The sequence below is a fragment of the Myxine glutinosa genome, chromosome 5, assembly GCF_964187855.1.
Source record: "Myxine glutinosa chromosome 5, kmMyxGlut1.1, whole genome shotgun sequence".
NCBI lineage: Eukaryota > Metazoa > Chordata > Myxini > Myxiniformes > Myxinidae > Myxine > Myxine glutinosa.
Genome location: NC_136265.1, coordinates 177,344,347 through 177,365,242, shown reverse-complemented (window position 1 = coordinate 177,365,242; position 20,896 = coordinate 177,344,347). Strand labels below are relative to the sequence as shown.

At 42.5% G+C, this 20,896-nt stretch overlaps 1 protein-coding gene across 1 annotated transcript in view; it reads right to left on the bottom strand.

The window, feature by feature from the left end:
• The window catches only part of REC8 (REC8 meiotic recombination protein), a 117,817-nt gene that overhangs the window by 48,676 nt on the left and 48,245 nt on the right, over positions 1–20,896 (bottom strand). Inside the window, exons 9-11 of the mRNA XM_078777430.1 lie at positions 15,530–15,620; positions 539–597; positions 35–129 (exon numbers count right to left, since the gene is read on the bottom strand). Of these exons, the coding sequence (XP_078633556.1) occupies positions 35–129; positions 539–597; positions 15,530–15,620 (245 nt within the window). The remainder of the gene's footprint in view (positions 1–34; positions 130–538; positions 598–15,529; positions 15,621–20,896) is intronic.

Below are 20,896 nucleotides of genomic sequence, written 5' to 3'. Positions count from 1 at the left end.
CCCGCTCTTGAGATCACGTGACGGATTATCTTACGGGGTGAAGAGGTGGTGGCAGCAGAGGATGCGAGGGGCTCAGGCTCGGAGGGCTTGGGATGGTACGACCTTTGGGCATCTCGGCGAGACCTGGCTCTGTGAAAGGTGAAGAATCAGACAATCGCTTACATTCGAACATTTGCTCACGTGTTCAGTAACAAACGGAAGTGAAGATGAAGGTGTTCGCTGGAAACGAACTCGTTTTACATTTAGTACAAATCATTTTTAAAATCTGCACACCCACAGTATGCAAGAAAGACAGGTACGGAGGTGTGCAGCTGCACAGGTTAAATAGGGAAAAACCGAAATGTTCGGGTAGATCAAGAGGTGTGTGTGTGTGTGTGTGTGTGTGTGTGTGTGTGTGTGTGTGTGTGTGTGTGTGTGTGTGTGTGTGTGTGTGTGTGTGTGTGTGTGTGTGTGTGTGTGTGTGTGTGTGTGTGTGTGTGTGTGTGTGTGTGCGCGTGTGTGTGTGTGCCTGCCTGGTGAAACACAGGAAGTGAGTTACCAGGAGAAGCAACAGCAGCGGGAAGAGCGGAAATATCTTCTTGAGGAAACCCCCAATCTCTGCAAAGATCCAGCAAAAAACAAGGGTCTTCATGAGAGAAAGTCCACACAGGATTCTTTATATGACTCATGGGGGGGATAATGGGGTTCGAACCCAAACATGAGGATTCCACGATATGGAAGAACGGACACCTTATGTGAATGAAACAGGTATATAATGGGCACAGAGCACACCTCGCCATGGTGTTTCATTCTATAATAGTGAAACCTTCACTTGGGGGAGCCTCTCCATGGTTTCATTCTATAATAGTGAAACCTTCACTTGGGGAGCCTCGCCATGGTGTTTCATTCTATAATAGTGAAACCTTCACTTGGGGAGCCTCGCCATGGTGTTTCATTCTATAATAGTGAAACCTTCACTTGGGGAGCCTCGCCATGGTGTTTCATTCTATAATAGTGAAGCCTTCACTTGGGGGAGCCTCACCATGGTGTTTCATTCTATAATAGTGAAACCTTCACTTGGGGAGCCTCGCCATGGTGTTTCATTCTACAATAGTGAAGCCTTCACTTGGGGGAGCCTCACCATGGTGTTTCATTCTATAATAGTGAAACCTTCACTTGGGGAGCCTCACCATGGTGTTTCATTCTATAATAGTGAAGCCTTCACTTGGGGGAGCCTCACCATGGTGTTTCATTCTATAATAGTGAAACCTTCACTTGGGGAGCCTCGCCATGGTGTTTCATTCTATAATAGTGAAGCCTTCACTTGGGGGAGCCTCTCCATGGTTTCATTCTATAATAGTGAAACCTTCACTTGGGGAGCCTCGCCATGGTGTTTCATTCCATAATAGTGAAACCTTCACTTGGGGAGCCTCGCCATGGTGTTTCATTCTATAATAGTGAAACCTTCACTTGGGGAGCCTCGCCATGGTGTTTCATTCTATAATAGTGAAACCTTCACTTGGGGAGCCTCGCCATGGTGTTTCATTCTATAATAGTGAAGCCTTCACTTGGGGGAGCCTCACCATGGTGTTTCATTCTATAATAGTGAAACCTTCACTTGGGGAGCCTCGCCATGGTGTTTCATTCTACAATAGTGAAGCCTTCACTTGGGGGAGCCTCACCATGGTGTTTCATTCTATAATAGTGAAACCTTCACTTGGGGAGCCTCACCATGGTGTTTCATTCTATAATAGTGAAGCCTTCACTTGGGGGAGCCTCACCATGGTGTTTCATTCTATAATAGTGAAACCTTCACTTGGGGAGCCTCGCCATGGTGTTTCATTCTATAATAGTGAAGCCTTCACTTGGGGGAGCCTCTCCATGGTTTCATTCTATAATAGTGAAACCTTCACTTGGGGAGCCTCGCCATGGTGTTTCATTCCATAATAGTGAAACCTTCACTTGGGGAGCCTCGCCATGGTGTTTCATTCCATAATAGTGAAACCTTCACTGGGGGAGCCTCTCCATTGTTTCATTCTATAATAGTGAAACCTTCACTTGGGGAGCCTCACCATGGTGTTTCATTCTATAATAGTGAAGCCTTCACTTGGGGGAGCCTCACCATGGTGTTTCATTCTATAATAGTGAAACCTTCACTTGGGGAGCCTCGCCATGGTGTTTCATTCTATAATAGTGAAGCCTTCACTTGGGGGAGCCTCTCCATGGTTTCATTCTATAATAGTGAAACCTTCACTTGGGGAGCCTCGCCATGGTGTTTCATTCCATAATAGTGAAACCTTCACTTGGGGAGCCTCGCCATGGTGTTTCATTCCATAATAGTGAAACCTTCACTTGGGGAGCCTCGCCATGGTGTTTCATTCTATAATAGTGAAACCTTCACTTGGGGGAGCCTCTCCATGGTTTCATTCTATAATAGTGAAGCCTTCACTTGGGGAGCCTCGCCATGGTGTTTCATTCCATAATAGTGAAACCTTCACTTGGGGAACCTCGCCATGGTGTTTCATTCTACAATAGTGAAACCTTCACTTGGGGGAGCCTCTCCATGGTGTTTCATTCTATAATAGTGAAACCTTCACTTGGGGAGCCTCGCCATGGTGTTTCATTCTATAATAGTGAAACCTTCACTTGGGGAGCCTCGCCATGGTGTTTCATTCTATAATAGTGAAGCCTTCACTTGGGGAGCCTCGCCATGGTGTTTCATTCTATAATAGTGAAACCTTCACTTGGGGAGCCTCGCCATGGTGTTTCATTCTATAATAGTGAAACCTTCACTTGGGGAGCCTCGCCATGGTGTTTCATTCTATAATAGTGAAACCTTCACTTGGGGAGCCTCGCCATGGTGTTTCATTCTATAATAGTGAAACCTTCACTTGGGGAGCCTCGCCATGGTGTTTCATTCTATAATAGTGAAGCCTTCACTTGGGGAGCCTCGCCATGGTGTTTCATTCCATAATAGTGAAGCTTTGGGGAGCCTCGCCATGGTGTTTCATTCTATAATAGTGAAGCCTTCACTTGGGGGAGCCTCGCCATGGTGTTTCATTCCATAATAGTGAAGCCTTCACTTGGGGAGCCTCGCCATGGTGTTTCATTCTATAATAGTGAAACCTTCACTTGGGGAGCCTCTGCATGGTGTTTCATTCTACAATAGTGAAGCCTTCGCTTGGGGAGCCTCTCCATGGTGTTTCATTCTATAATAGTGAAGCCTTCACTTGGGGAGCCTCGCCATGGTGTTTCATTCTATAATAGTGAAGCCTTCACTTGGGGAGCCTCGCCATGGTGTTTCATTCTATAATAGTGAAGCCTTCACTTGGGGAGCCTCTCCATGGTGTTTCATTCTATAATAGTGAAACCTTCACTTGGGGGAGCCTCGCCATGGTGTTTCATTCCATAATAGTGAAGCTTTGGGGAGCCTCGCCATGGTGTTTCATTCTATAATAGTGAAGCCTTCACTTGGGGAGCCTCGCCATGGTGTTTCATTCTATAATAGTGAAACCTTCACTTGGGGAGCCTCGCCATGGTGTTTCATTCTATAATAGTGAAACCTTCACTTGGGGAGCCTCGCCATGGTGTTTCATTCTATAATAGTGAAGCCTTCACTTGGGGAGCCTCGCCATGGTGTTTCATTCTACAATAGTGAAACCTTCACTTGGGGAGCCTCGCCATGGTGTTTCATTCCACAATAGTGAAACCTTCACTTGGGGAGCCTCGCCATGGTGTTTCATTCTATAATAGTGAAACCTTCACTTGGGGAGCCTCGCCATGGTGTTTCATTCTATAATAGTGAAGCCTTCACTTGGGGAGCCTCGCCATGGTGTTTCATTCTATAATAGTGAAACCTTCACTTGGGGAGCCTCTCCATGGTGTTTCATTCTACAATAGTGAAACCTTCACTTGGGGGATAGATGTGTATTTGTATATCCAACATGGTGCAACGTTTGGACTCGCAAGGCTTTGGGTCCCCAGTTGACGTTGGCATTTGGTCGATTGGTCACAAGCGAATTGTGGACGTCGATGTGACGTTATTTATTAGTTGAAACGAGACATCTATATACCCACGTCTTGGTGACGTTATTTATTAGTTGAAACGAGACATCTATTTATCCACGTCTAGGTGACGTTGTTTATTTGTTGTAAACAAGCCATCTATTTACCGACGTCTTGGTGACGTTGTTTGTTGGTTGTAAACAAGACATCTATTTACCGACGTCTTGGTGACGTTGTTTATTAGTTGTAAACAAGACATCTATTTACCGACGTCTTGGTGACGTTGTTTATTAGTTGTAAACAAGACATCTATATACCGACGTCTTGGTGACGTTGTTTGTTGGTTGTAAACAAGACATCTATTTACCGACGTCTCGGTGACGTTGTTTATTGGTTGTAAACAAGACATCTATTTACCGACGTCTTGGTGATGTTGTTTGTTGGTTGTAAACAAGACATCTATTTACCGACGTCTCGGTGACGTTGTTTATTAGTTGTAAACGAGACATCTATATACCCACGTCTTGGTGACGTTGTTTATTAGTTGTAAACGAGACATCTATATACCCATGTCTTGGTGACGTTGTTTATTAGTTGTAAACGAGACATCTATATACCCACGTCTTGGTGACGTTGTTTATTAGTTGTAAACGAGACATCTATATACCCACGTCTTGGTGACGTTGTTTATTAGTTGTAAACAAGACATCTATTTACCGACGTCTTGGTGACGTTGTTTATTAGTTGTAAACGAGACATCTATATACCCACGTCTTGGTGACGTTGTTTATTAGTTGTAAACAAGACATCTATTTACCGACGTCTTGGTGACGTTGTTTATTAGTTGTAAACAAGACATCTATTTACCGACGTCTTGGTGACGTTGTTTATTAGTTGTAAACAAGACATCTATTTACCGACGTCTTGGTGACGTTGTTTGTTGGTTGTAAACAAGACATCTATTTACCGACGTCTCGGTGACGTTGTTTATTGGTTGTAAACAAGACATCTATTTACCGACGTCTTGGTGATGTTGTTTGTTGGTTGTAAACAAGACATCTATTTACCCACGTCTCGGTGACGTTGTTTATTGGTTGTGAACAAGACATCTATTTACCGACGTCTTGGTGATGTTGTTTGTTGGTTGTAAACAAGACATCTATTTACCGACGTCTTGGTGATTTTGTTTGTTGGTTGTAAACAAGACATCTATTTACCCACGTCGAGGTGACGTTGTTTATTAGTTGTAAACAAGACATCTATTTACCCACGTCTAGGTGACGTTGTTTATTGGTTGTAAACAAGACATCTATTTACCGACGTCTCGGTGACGTTGTTTATTAGTTGAAACGAGACATCTATTTACCCACGTCTTGGTGACGTTGTTTATTGGTTGTTTATTGGATGTTGTTTATTAGTTGTAAACAAGACATCTATTTACCGACGTCTAGGTGACGTTGTTTATTGGTTGTAAACAAGACATCTATTTACCGACATCTTGGTGACGTTGTTTATTAGTTGTAAACAAGACATCTATTTACCGACGTCTAGGTGACGTTGTTTATTGGTTGTAAACAAGACATCTATTTACCGACATCTTGGTGACGTTGTTTATTAGTTGTAAACAAGACATCTATTTACCCACGTCTAGGTGACGTTGTTTATTGGTTGTAAACAAGACATCTATTTACCGACATCTTGGTGACGTTGTTTATTAGTTGTAAACAAGACATCTATTTACCGACATCTTGGTGACGTTGTTTATTAGTTTTAAACAAGACATCTATTTACCGACATCTTGGTGACGTTGTTTATTAGTTGTAAACAAGACATCTATTTACCCACGTCTAGGTGACGTTGTTTATTGGTTGTAAACAAGACATCTATTTACCGACATCTTGGTGACGTTGTTTATTAGTTGTAAACAAGACATCTATTTACCGACGTCTCGGTGACGTTGTTTATTAGTTGAAACGAGACATCTATTTACCCACGTCTTGGTGACGTTGTTTATTGGACGTTGTTTATTCGTTGTAAACAAGACATCTATTTACCCACGTCTTGGTGACGTTGTTTATTAGTTGTAAACAAGACCTCTATTTACCGACATCTCGGTGACGTTGTTTATTAGTTGTAAACAAGACGTCTATTTACCGACGTCTCGGTGACGTTGTTTATTGGTTGTAAACAAGACATCTATTTACCGACGTCTCGGTGACGTTGTTTATTGGTTGTAAACAAGACATCTATTTACCGACATCTTGGTGACGTTGTTTATTAGTTGTAAACAAGACATCTATTTACCGACATCTCGGTGACGTTGTTTATTAGTTGTAAACAAGACCTCTATTTACCGACATCTCGGTGACGTTGTTTATTAGTTGTAAACAAGACCTCTATTTACCGACGTCTCGGTGACGTTGTTTATTAGTTGTAAACAAGACCTCTATTTACCGACATCTCGGTGACGTTGTTTATTGGTTGTAAACAAGACATCTATTTACCGACATCTTGGTGACGTTGTTTATTAGTTGTAAACAAGACATCTATTTACCGACATCTTGGTGACGTTGTTTATTGGTTGTAAACAAGACATCTATTTACCGACATCTTGGTGACGTTGTTTATTAGTTGTAAACAAGACATCTATTTACCGACGTCTCGGTGACGTTGTTTATTAGTTGAAACGAGACATCTGTTTACCCACGTCTTGGTGACGTTGTTTATTGGTTGTTTATTGGACGTTGTTTATTAGTTGTAAACAAGACATCTATTTACCGACATCTCGGTGACGTTGTTTATTAGTTGTAAACAAGACATCTATTTACCGACGTCTCGGTGACGTTGTTTATTAGTTGTAAACAAGACCTCTATTTACCGACATCTCGGTGACGTTGTTTATTAGTTGTAAACAAGACCTCTATTTACCGACATCTCGGTGACGTTGTTTATTGGTTGTAAACAAGACATCTATTTACCGACGTCTCGGTGACGTTGTTTATTAGTTGTAAACAAGACCTCTATTTACCGACATCTCGGTGACGTTGTTTATTGGTTGTAAACAAGACGTCTATTTACCGACGTCTTGGTGACGTTGTTTATTGGTTGTAAACAAGACATCTATTTACTGACATATAGGTGACGTTTATTGGTTGTAAACAAGACATCTATTTACCGACGTCGAGGTGACGTTGTTTATTGGTTGTTTATTGGACGTTGTTTATTAGTTGTAAACAAGGCATCTATTTACCCACGTCGAGGTGACGTTGTTTATTAGTTGTAAACAAGACATCTATTTACCGACGTCGAGGTGACGTTGTTTATTGGTTGTTTATTGGACGTTGTTTATTAGTTGTAAACAAGGCATCTATTTACCCACGTCGAGGTGACGTTGTTTATTAGTTGTAAACAAGGCATCTATTTACCGACATCTCGGTGACGTTGTTTATTGGTTGTTTATTGGACGTTGTTTATTAGTTGTAAACAAGACATCTATTTACCCACGTCGAGGTGACGTTGTTTATTAGTTGTAAACAAGACGTGTATTTTCCGACGTCGAGGTGACGTTGTTTATTGGTTGTAAACAAGACATCTATTTACCCACGTTTAGGTGACGTTGTTTATTAGTTGTAAACAAGACATCTATTTACCCACGTCGAGGAGACGTTGTTTATTGGTTGTAAACAAGACATCTATTTACCGACGTCGAGGTGATGACATCTATTTACCCATGTCTTGGTGACGTTTATTAGTTGTAAACAAGACATCTATTTACCCACGTCGAGATGACGTTGTTTATTAGTTGTAAACAAGATATCTATTTACCCACGTCTTGGTGACGTTTATTAGTTGTAAACAAGGCATTTATTTACCCACGTCGAGGTGACGTTGTTTATTAGTTGTAAACAAGACATCTATTTACCCACGTCTTGGTGACGTTTATTAGTTGTAAACAAGACATCTATTTACCGAGGTCGAGGGGACCTTGTTTATTAGTTGTAACCAAGACATCTATTTACCCACGTCTAGGTGACGTTGTTTATTCGTTGTAAACAAGACATCTATTTACCCACGCCGAGGTGACGTTGTTTATTAGTTGTAAACAAGATATCTATCTACCCACGTCGAGGTGACGTTGTTTATTAGTTGTAAACAAGACATCTATTTACCCACGTCGAGGTGACGTTGTTTATTGGTTGTAAACAAGACATCTATTTACCGACGTCGAGGTGACGTTGTTTATTCGTTGTAAACGAGACATCTATTTACCGACGTCTCGGTGATGACATCTATTTACGGACATCTAGGTGATGAAATCTATTTACCGACATCTTGGTGATGACATCTATTTACCGACATCTCGGTGATGACATCTATTTACCGACGTCTCGGTGATGACATCTATTTACCGACATCTTGGTGATGACATCTATTTACCGACATCTCGGTGATGACATCTATTTACCGACGTCTCGGTGAAGACATCTATTTACCGACGTCTCGGTGATGACATCTATTTCCCCACATCTAGGTGATGACATCTATTTACCGACATCTTGGTGATGACATCTATTTACCGACATCTCGGTGATGACATCTATTTACCGACGTCTCGGTGATGACATCTATTTACCGACGTCTCGGTGATGACATCTATTTACCGACATCTTGGTGATGACATCTATTTACCGACATCTCGGTGATGACATCTATTTACCGACGTCTCGGTGATGACATCTATTTACCGACGTCTCGGTGATGACATCTATTTCCCCACATCTAGGTGATGACATCTATTTACCGACGTCTAGGTGATGACATCTATTTACCGACATCTAGGTGATGACATCTATTTACCGACGTCTAGGTGATGAAATCTATTTACCGACATCTCAGTGATGACATCTATTTACCGACATCTTGGTGATGACATCTATTTACCGACATCTCGGTGATGACATCTATTTACCGACGTCTCGGTGATGACATCTATTTACCGACGTCTCGGTGATGACATCTATTTCCCCACATCTAGGTGATGACATCTATTTACCGACGTCTAGGTGATGACATCTATTTACCGACATCTAGGTGATGACATCTATTTACCGACGTCTAGGTGATGAAATCTATTTACCGACATCTCGGTGATGACATCTATTTCCCGACGTCTAGGTGATGACATCTATTTCCCGACGTCTAGGTGACGTTGTTTATTAGTTGTAAACAAGACATCTATTTACCGACGTCTAGGTGACGTTGTTTATTGGTTGTAAACAAGACATCTATTTACCGACATCTTGGTGACGTTGTTTATTAGTTGTAAACAAGACATCTATTTACCCACGTCTAGGTGACGTTGTTTATTGGTTGTAAACAAGACATCTATTTACCGACATCTTGGTGACGTTGTTTATTAGTTGTAAACAAGACATCTATTTACCGACATCTTGGTGACGTTGTTTATTAGTTTTAAACAAGACATCTATTTACCGACATCTTGGTGACGTTGTTTATTAGTTGTAAACAAGACATCTATTTACCCACGTCTAGGTGACGTTGTTTATTGGTTGTAAACAAGACATCTATTTACCGACATCTTGGTGACGTTGTTTATTAGTTGTAAACAAGACATCTATTTACCGACGTCTCGGTGACGTTGTTTATTAGTTGAAACGAGACATCTATTTACCCACGTCTTGGTGACGTTGTTTATTGGACGTTGTTTATTCGTTGTAAACAAGACATCTATTTACCCACGTCTTGGTGACGTTGTTTATTAGTTGTAAACAAGACGTCTATTTACCGACATCTCGGTGACGTTGTTTATTAGTTGTAAACAAGACGTCTATTTACCGACGTCTCGGTGACGTTGTTTATTGGTTGTAAACAAGACATCTATTTACCGACGTCTCGGTGACGTTGTTTATTGGTTGTAAACAAGACATCTATTTACCGACATCTTGGTGACGTTGTTTATTAGTTGTAAACAAGACATCTATTTACCGACATCTCGGTGACGTTGTTTATTAGTTGTAAACAAGACCTCTATTTACCGACATCTCGGTGACGTTGTTTATTAGTTGTAAACAAGACCTCTATTTACCGACGTCTCGGTGACGTTGTTTATTAGTTGTAAACAAGACCTCTATTTACCGACATCTCGGTGACGTTGTTTATTGGTTGTAAACAAGACATCTATTTACCGACATCTTGGTGACGTTGTTTATTAGTTGTAAACAAGACATCTATTTACCGACATCTTGGTGACGTTGTTTATTGGTTGTAAACAAGACATCTATTTACCGACATCTTGGTGACGTTGTTTATTAGTTGTAAACAAGACATCTATTTACCGACGTCTCGGTGACGTTGTTTATTAGTTGAAACGAGACATCTGTTTACCCACGTCTTGGTGACGTTGTTTATTGGTTGTTTATTGGACGTTGTTTATTAGTTGTAAACAAGACATCTATTTACCGACATCTCGGTGACGTTGTTTATTAGTTGTAAACAAGACATCTATTTACCGACGTCTCGGTGACGTTGTTTATTAGTTGTAAACAAGACCTCTATTTACCGACATCTCGGTGACGTTGTTTATTAGTTGTAAACAAGACCTCTATTTACCGACATCTCGGTGACGTTGTTTATTGGTTGTAAACAAGACATCTATTTACCGACGTCTCGGTGACGTTGTTTATTAGTTGTAAACAAGACCTCTATTTACCGACATCTCGGTGACGTTGTTTATTGGTTGTAAACAAGACGTCTATTTACCGACGTCTTGGTGACGTTGTTTATTGGTTGTAAACAAGACATCTATTTACTGACATATAGGTGACGTTTATTGGTTGTAAACAAGACATCTATTTACCGACGTCGAGGTGACGTTGTTTATTGGTTGTTTATTGGACGTTGTTTATTAGTTGTAAACAAGGCATCTATTTACCCACGTCGAGGTGACGTTGTTTATTAGTTGTAAACAAGACATCTATTTACCGACGTCGAGGTGACGTTGTTTATTGGTTGTTTATTGGACGTTGTTTATTAGTTGTAAACAAGGCATCTATTTACCCACGTCGAGGTGACGTTGTTTATTAGTTGTAAACAAGGCATCTATTTACCGACATCTCGGTGACGTTGTTTATTGGTTGTTTATTGGACGTTGTTTATTAGTTGTAAACAAGACATCTATTTACCCACGTCGAGGTGACGTTGTTTATTAGTTGTAAACAAGACGTGTATTTTCCGACGTCGAGGTGACGTTGTTTATTGGTTGTAAACAAGACATCTATTTACCCACGTTTAGGTGACGTTGTTTATTAGTTGTAAACAAGACATCTATTTACCCACGTCGAGGAGACGTTGTTTATTGGTTGTAAACAAGACATCTATTTACCGACGTCGAGGTGATGACATCTATTTACCCATGTCTTGGTGACGTTTATTAGTTGTAAACAAGACATCTATTTACCCACGTCGAGATGACGTTGTTTATTAGTTGTAAACAAGATATCTATTTACCCACGTCTTGGTGACGTTTATTAGTTGTAAACAAGGCATTTATTTACCCACGTCGAGGTGACGTTGTTTATTAGTTGTAAACAAGACATCTATTTACCCACGTCTTGGTGACGTTTATTAGTTGTAAACAAGACATCTATTTACCGAGGTCGAGGGGACCTTGTTTATTAGTTGTAACCAAGACATCTATTTACCCACGTCTAGGTGACGTTGTTTATTCGTTGTAAACAAGACATCTATTTACCCACGCCGAGGTGACGTTGTTTATTAGTTGTAAACAAGATATCTATCTACCCACGTCGAGGTGACGTTGTTTATTAGTTGTAAACAAGACATCTATTTACCCACGTCGAGGTGACGTTGTTTATTGGTTGTAAACAAGACATCTATTTACCGACGTCGAGGTGACGTTGTTTATTCGTTGTAAACGAGACATCTATTTACCGACGTCTCGGTGATGACATCTATTTACGGACATCTAGGTGATGAAATCTATTTACCGACATCTTGGTGATGACATCTATTTACCGACATCTCGGTGATGACATCTATTTACCGACGTCTCGGTGATGACATCTATTTACCGACATCTTGGTGATGACATCTATTTACCGACATCTCGGTGATGACATCTATTTACCGACGTCTCGGTGAAGACATCTATTTACCGACGTCTCGGTGATGACATCTATTTCCCCACATCTAGGTGATGACATCTATTTACCGACATCTTGGTGATGACATCTATTTACCGACATCTCGGTGATGACATCTATTTACCGACGTCTCGGTGATGACATCTATTTACCGACGTCTCGGTGATGACATCTATTTACCGACATCTTGGTGATGACATCTATTTACCGACATCTCGGTGATGACATCTATTTACCGACGTCTCGGTGATGACATCTATTTACCGACGTCTCGGTGATGACATCTATTTCCCCACATCTAGGTGATGACATCTATTTACCGACGTCTAGGTGATGACATCTATTTACCGACATCTAGGTGATGACATCTATTTACCGACGTCTAGGTGATGAAATCTATTTACCGACATCTCAGTGATGACATCTATTTACCGACATCTTGGTGATGACATCTATTTACCGACATCTCGGTGATGACATCTATTTACCGACGTCTCGGTGATGACATCTATTTACCGACGTCTCGGTGATGACATCTATTTCCCCACATCTAGGTGATGACATCTATTTACCGACGTCTAGGTGATGACATCTATTTACCGACATCTAGGTGATGACATCTATTTACCGACGTCTAGGTGATGAAATCTATTTACCGACATCTCGGTGATGACATCTATTTCCCGACGTCTAGGTGATGACATCTATTTCCCGACGTCTAGGTGATGACATCTATTTACCGACATATAGGTGATGACATCTATTTCCCGACGTCTCGGTGATGACATCTATTTACCGACGTCTAGGTGATGACATCTATTTACCGACGTCTAGGTGATGACATCTATTTACCGACATATAGGTGATGACATCTATTTCCCGACGTCTCGGTGATGACATCTATTTACCGACGTCTAGGTGATGACATCTATTTACCGACGTCTAGGAGATGACATCTATTTACCGACGTCTTGGTGATGACATCTATTTACCGACGTCTCGGTGATGACATCTATTTACCGACATCTTGGTGATGACATCTATTTACCGACATCTCGGTGATGACATCTATTTACCGACGTCTCGGTGAAGACATCTATTTACCGACGTCTCGGTGATGACATCTATTTCCCCACATCTAGGTGATGACATCTATTTACCGACATCTTGGTGATGACATCTATTTACCGACATCTCGGTGATGACATCTATTTACCGACGTCTCGGTGATGACATCTATTTACCGACGTCTCGGTGATGACATCTATTTACCGACATCTTGGTGATGACATCTATTTACCGACATCTCGGTGATGACATCTATTTGCCGACGTCTCGGTGATGACATCTATTTACCGACGTCTCGGTGATGACATCTATTTCCCCACATCTAGGTGATGACATCTATTTACCGACGTCTAGGTGATGACATCTATTTACCGACATCTAGGTGATGACATCTATTTACCGACGTCTAGGTGATGAAATCTATTTACCGACATCTCAGTGATGACATCTATTTACCGACATCTTGGTGATGACATCTATTTACCGACATCTCGGTGATGACATCTATTTACCGACGTCTCGGTGATGACATCTATTTACCGACGTCTCGGTGATGACATCTATTTCCCCACATCTAGGTGATGACATCTATTTACCGACGTCTAGGTGATGACATCTATTTACCGACATCTAGGTGATGACATCTATTTACCGACGTCTAGGTGATGAAATCTATTTACCGACATCTCGGTGATGACATCTATTTCCCGACGTCTAGGTGATGACATCTATTTCCCGACGTCTAGGTGATGACATCTATTTACCGACATATAGGTGATGACATCTATTTCCCGACGTCTCGGTGATGACATCTATTTACCGACGTCTAGGTGATGACATCTATTTACCGACGTCTAGGTGATGACATCTATTTACCGACGTCTAGGTGATGACATCTATTTACCGACATCTAGGTGATGACATCTATTTACCGACGTCTCGGTGATGACATCTATTTACCGACATCTAGGTGATGACATCTATTTACCGACGTCTAGGTGATGACATCTATTTACCGACGTCTAGGTGATGACATCTATTTACCGGCATCTTGGTGATGACATCTATTTACCGACGTCTAGGTGATGACATCTATTTATCGACGTCTAGGTGATGACATCTATTTACCGACGTCTAGGTGATGACATCTATTTACCGACGTCTAGGTGATGACATCTATTTATCGACGTCTAGGTGATGACATCTATTTACCGACGTCTAGGTGATGACATCTATTTACCGACATCTCGGTGATGACATCTATTTACCGACATCTAGGATTTTAAGTGATTACATCTATTTACCGACATCTTGGTGATGACATCTATTTACCGACATCTAGGTGATGACATCTATTTACCGACGTCTCGGTGATGACATCTATTTACCGACATCTAGGTGATGACATCTATTTACCGACATCTAGGTGATGACATCTATTTACCGACATCTAGGTGATGACATCTATTTACCGACATCTTGGTGATGACATCTATTTACCGACATCTTGGTGATGACATCTATTTACCGACATCTTGGTGATGACATCTATTTACCGACATCTAGGTGATGACATCTATTTACCGACGTCTCGGTGATGACATCTATTTACCGACATCTAGGTGATGACATCTATTTACCGACATCTAGGTGATGACATCTATTTACCGACGTCTAGGTGATGACATCTATTTACCGACATCTAGGTGATGACATCTATTTACCGACATCTTGGTGATGACATCTATTTACCGACATCTTGGTGATGACATCTATTTACCGACATCTAGGTGATGACATCTATTTACCGACGTCTCGGTGATGACATCTATTTACCGACATCTAGGTGATGACATCTATTTACCGACGTCTAGGTGATGACATCTATTTACCGACATCTAGGTGATGACATCTATTTACCGACATCTCGGTGATGACATCTATTTACCGACGTCTCGGTGACGTTGGCCCAAGGTTGTTGTGTTAGGATTGGCGTAAAGGTCACCAACGAACACGTGACGTGATGGCCGCGGTATAAATCAATATCTGAGGTTTGGTGTTTCGTGGTTACGATGCAAATATACATACAGGTAAACATCTGCGAAGGATGCACGAATGTTCAAATACCACCTTTTCTGATTTTTACCTCATCGACCACATGCACGTTACATTTAACAAAATTCACAAGATTAAAACAACGATGGTTTGGACAGGTAATGGACAGGTAATGTGTCTCTCAATCGATTCACCTTCCGAGTGAGAACTACATGAATGCTGAAAGGTGATCGTCTTACTGTTCTGAAAATATGGATTCCAGCAATCCCTTCTCTTCCTCCCGAACCTTCCCCACGACGACTTCCCTTTCCTCCTCCTCTTCCAAAGCACCTGTGGGATTGAGCACACGTGAACAACAGGTCAAAGCTATCAGTTTAAAGCACCTGACAACATGGCAGCCCTCCGTAAACATCAGTGGGCATGTGATGCGGAGGGCTCATCAAGGGTGCAGATACAATAAATGAATGAAGACAGGTGCAAATAGGTACAGACATCTTTTATTGGTGTTAATGTCGATACAAATCCTAGTTTTAAACACAAAGCAGCTTCCATTTTGCTTCCATTGAACAACTGATCCTTCCTCTAGTTCCCTTCTTCCCAAACGATTTTACATCATGCAGGCCTAACATGCCCAATGAACCATTTTACATCATGCAGGCCTCACATGCCCAATTAACCATTTTACATCATGCAGGCCTAACATGCCCAATTAACCATTTTACATCATGCAGGCCTAACATGCCCAATGCACCATTTTACATCATGCAGGCCTAACATGCCCAATGCACCATTTTACATCATGCAGGCCTAACATGCCCAATGCACCATTTTACATCATGCAGGCCTAACATGCCCAATGCACCATTTTACATCATGCAGGCCTAACATGCCCAATGCACCATTTTACATCATGCAGGCCTAACATGCCCAATGAACCATTTTACATCATGCAGGCCTAACATGCCCAATGAACCATTTTACATCATGCAGGCCTAACATGCCCAATGAACCATTTTACATCATGCAGGCCTAACATGCCCAATGCACCATTTTACATCATGCAGGCCTAACATGCCCAATGCACCATTTTACATCATGCAGGCCTAACATGCCCAATGCACCATTTTACATCATGCAGGCCGAACATGCCCAATGAACCATTTTACATCATGCAGGCCTAACATGCCCAATGAACCATTTTACATCATGCAGGCCTAACATGCCCAATGAACCATTTTACATCATGCATGCCAAACATGCCCAATGCACCATTTTACATCATGCAGGCCTAACATGCCCAATGCACCATTTTACATCATGCATGCCTAACATGCCCAATGAACCATTTTACATCATGCATGCCAAACATGCCCAATGCACCATTTTACATCATGCATGCCAAACATGCCCAATGCACCATTTTACATCATGCATGCCTAACATGCCCAATGCACCATTTTACATCATGCATGCCAAACATGCCCAATGCACCATTTTACATCATGCATGCCAAACATGCCCAATGCACCATTTTACATCATGCAGGCCTAACATGCCCAATGCACCATTTTACATCATGCATGCCAAACATGCCCAATGCACCATTTTACATCATGCATGCCTAACATGCCCAATGAACCATTTTACATCATGCATGCCAAACATTCCCAATGCACCATTTTACATCATGCATGCCAAACATGCCCAATGCACCATTTTACATCATGCAAGCCTAACATGCCCAATGAACCATTTTACATCATGCATGCCAAACATGCCCAATGAACCATTTTACATCATGCAGGCCTAACATGCCCAATGCACCATTTTACATCATGCATGCCAAACATGCCCAATGAACCATTTTACATCATGCATGCCAAACATGCCCAATGAACCATTTTACATCATGCAGGCCTAACATGCCCAATGCACCATTTTACATCATGCATGCCAAACATGCCCAATGCACCATTTTACATCATGCATGCCAAACATGCCCAATGAACCATTTTACATCATGCAGGCCTAACATGCCCAATGAACCATTTTACATCTTGCAGGCCTAACATGCCCAATGCACCATTTTACATCATGCAGGCCTAACATGCCCAATGCACCATTTTACATCATGCAGGCCTAACATGCCCAATGCACCATTTTACATCATGCATGCCAAACATGCCCAATGAACCATTTTACATCATGCAGGCCTAACATGCCCAATGCACCATTTTACATCATGCAGGCCTAACATGCCCAATGAACCATTTTACATCATGCAGGCTGAACATGCTCGCAATGCACCATTTTACATCTTGCAGGCATAACATGCCCAATGCACCATTTTACATCATGCAGGCATAACATGCCCAATGCACCATTTTACATCATGCATGCCAAACATTCCCAATGCACCATTTTACATCATGCATGCCAAACATGCCCAATGAACCATTTTACATCATGCAGGCCTAACATGCCCAATGAACCATTTTACATCATGCAGGCTGAACATGCTCGCAATGCACCATTTTACATTATGTAGGCCCAACATGACCAATGCACGGGGTCGGTGCTGCCCAAACAGTGAGAAGGCCCCAATCCTGGTAGGATGGAAACTCAGACTCAGGAGTTGTCGGGGCACGAATTTGGGATCTGTTCAGGGTTCCGGTAATGGCTGCCCTACTCCTCACCAAGGACACCCTGGGATCTTTAACGTCCACCAAGTAATTCCGTCACATGGAACGTCCGGTACACATGCTAATGACCCACCCGACTTGTGAAACACCAGGATGACCGTTCATACATGGGTCGGAATTCCAAGCCAGGCTCGACACCTTGCAGGTGAATGTGCGCATCTCTAGTCTAGGCCATGATTGCCTGTTCTCTGGTTCACTCTTCTTCTGCACCTGTTGTTGTGTACTCTCTAGTTCACTCTTCTTCTACACCTGTTGTTGTGTACTCTCTAGTTCACTCTTCTTCTACACCTGTTGTTGTGTACTCTCTAGTTCACTCTTCTTCTACACCTGTTGTTGTGTGCTCTCTAGTTCACTTCTTCTACACCTGTTGTTGTGTACTCTCTAGTTCACTCTTCTTCTACACCTGTTGTTGTGTGCTCTCTAGTTCACTCTTCTTCTACACCTGTTGTTGTGTACTCTCGAGTTCACTCTTCTTCTGCACCTGTTGTTGTGTACTCTCTAGTTCACTCTTCTTCTACACCTGTTATTGTGTGCTCTCTAGTTCACTCTTCTTCTACACCTGTTGTTGTGTACTCTCGAGTTCACTCTTCTTCTGCACCTGTTGTTGTGTACTCTCTAGTTCACTCTTCTTCTGCACCTGTTGTTGTGTGCTCTCTAGTTCATTCTTCTTCTTCACCTGTTGTTGTGTACTCTCGAGTTCACTCTTCTTCTGCACCTGTTATTGTGTGCTCTCTAGTTCACTCTTCTTCTGCACCTGTTATTGTGTGCTCTCTAGTTCACTCTTCTTCTGCACCTGTTATTGTGTGCTCTCTAGTTCACTCTTCTTCTGCACCTGTTGTTGTGTGCTCTCTAGTTCACTCTTCTTCTGCACCTGTTGTTGTGTACTCTCGAGTTCACTCTTCTTCTGCACCTGTTATTGTGTGCTCTCGAGTTCACTCTTCTTCTGCACCTGTTGTTGTGTGCTCTCTAGTTCACTCTTCTTCTGCACCTGTTATTGTGTGCTCTCTAGTTCACTCTTCTTCTGCACCTGTTATTATGTGCTCTCTAGTTCACTCTTCTTCTGCACCTGTTGTTGTGTGCTCTCTAGTTCACTCTTCTTCTGCACCTGTTGTGGTGTACTCTCTAGTTCACTCTTCTTCTGCACCTGTTATTGTGTGCTCTCTAGTTCACTCTTCATCTGCACCTGTTGTTGTGTGCTCTCTAGTTCACTCTTCTTCTGCACCTGTGGTGTGCTCTCTAGTTCACTATTCTTCTGCACCTGTTGTTGTGTGCTCTCCAGTTCATTTTTCTTCTACACCTGTTGTTGTGTGCTCTCTAGTTCACTCTTCTTCTGCACCTGTTGTTGTGTACTCTCTAGTTCACTCTTCTTCTACACCTGTTGTTGTGTACTCTCTAGTTCACTCTTCTTCTACACCTGTTGTTGTGTACTCTCTCGTTCACTCTTCTTCTGCACCTGTTGTGTGCTCTCTAGTTCACTCTTCTTCTGCACCTGTTGTTGTGTACTCTTTAGTTCACTCTTCTTCTGCACCTGTTGTTGTATGCATACTGCATGGCATTTTTAATATATAATAACTAGACTACGGATTTTTATGTTAAGAAAATAGGCCTTTTATGTTTTGAAAAGCGGGAATTTTTTTTTTTTATGTGAAAAAATCCCGAAATATATTTTTCCCCCGTTTTATTCATTTTTTATTATTACCAAGTTTTTCAGAAATCAGTCAAAAAAAGAACAAAAAATGGTAAGCTTTTTCCTGCACAACATTAAACACTCTGGGCTAGTAAACAGGTAAAAAATGACGTTCAGGTACCTTTATTGCAACCGCATTGTTTGATAAGTAGAGGACAAGAAGAAATTGACAAGACCCTTTTAGGAACGGTTAAAGTAGGTGTTTGAAATCATTATCTTGGTAATGTTCTCCTTGGTGAGGCGGTGTCGGCGGTCGGTGAGGACGTTTCTGTAGACGGAGAAGGACCTTTCCACGTCGACGCCGACGATGGGGCAGTACCTCAAGAGGGGGATGTCAGCAAGCTTGACTCCAGCCGGCACACCAACCTCAGATCCGTGCTGATCTCCATCCAGGATCAAAGCCACTGTCCTCAGCACACCAATGTCGGGATTGCGCTGCAGCACCGCCTTGAACTTGGTGAGCAGGATCTCCTTACGGCAGCCTCGGATCTTTTCGAGCTCCTCCTTGGCCTGATCAAGGAGCTGGAAGGCCTTGGCCAGCTCCATGCCGGCCTCCTCCAGCTGCTTAAGGATCTTCGGGATGAACGACACGTGGGCATTTAAGAAGACCAAACTGAGCTTGATGTCCGCCTTTCCGAACAGGTCCTTGGCACTCCGGATTGCCATCGCGTCGTCATCGTTCAGCTGGTCCACAATGTCCTTGACGGCCTCGAAGTGCTCGGCGTAAAACACCGCGGCGTCGATCCACGTCCCCCACCGAGTCAGAATGGGCTCCGGGGGGAGAGAAAGATTGGGCTGCTGCTCCTTCCAAAAGACAACACGCGACGGGGCTTTGACGAACACCTTCTTCGTCGTGGCAATCAGGTCGTTGACGTCCTTGAACATTTCTCGGACTGTCTCGCAGACACGGTGGAGCACGTGGGCAACGCAAGTCACATGCAGCAAGTCCGGGAAGAGTTCCTTCAGGGCATGGCCGGCCTTGATCATATAGGCCACGGCGTCGCTGACGAGGACCTCGAGGCACTCCGGCTTGAAATCAGGCCAAAGATAGCACAGCGTGTCATTGACTGCACGCACGATCTCCCCGGAGTTGGTCTTCTCCAGAAACATGCACTGGACGAGGTGGGGACGAAAGTACCCCTCCTTGGACAAGCGTCCCGCAATGATGTTGGCCACATATCGACCTGCCGAATCGGTCGTCTCGTCGACGGACAGCC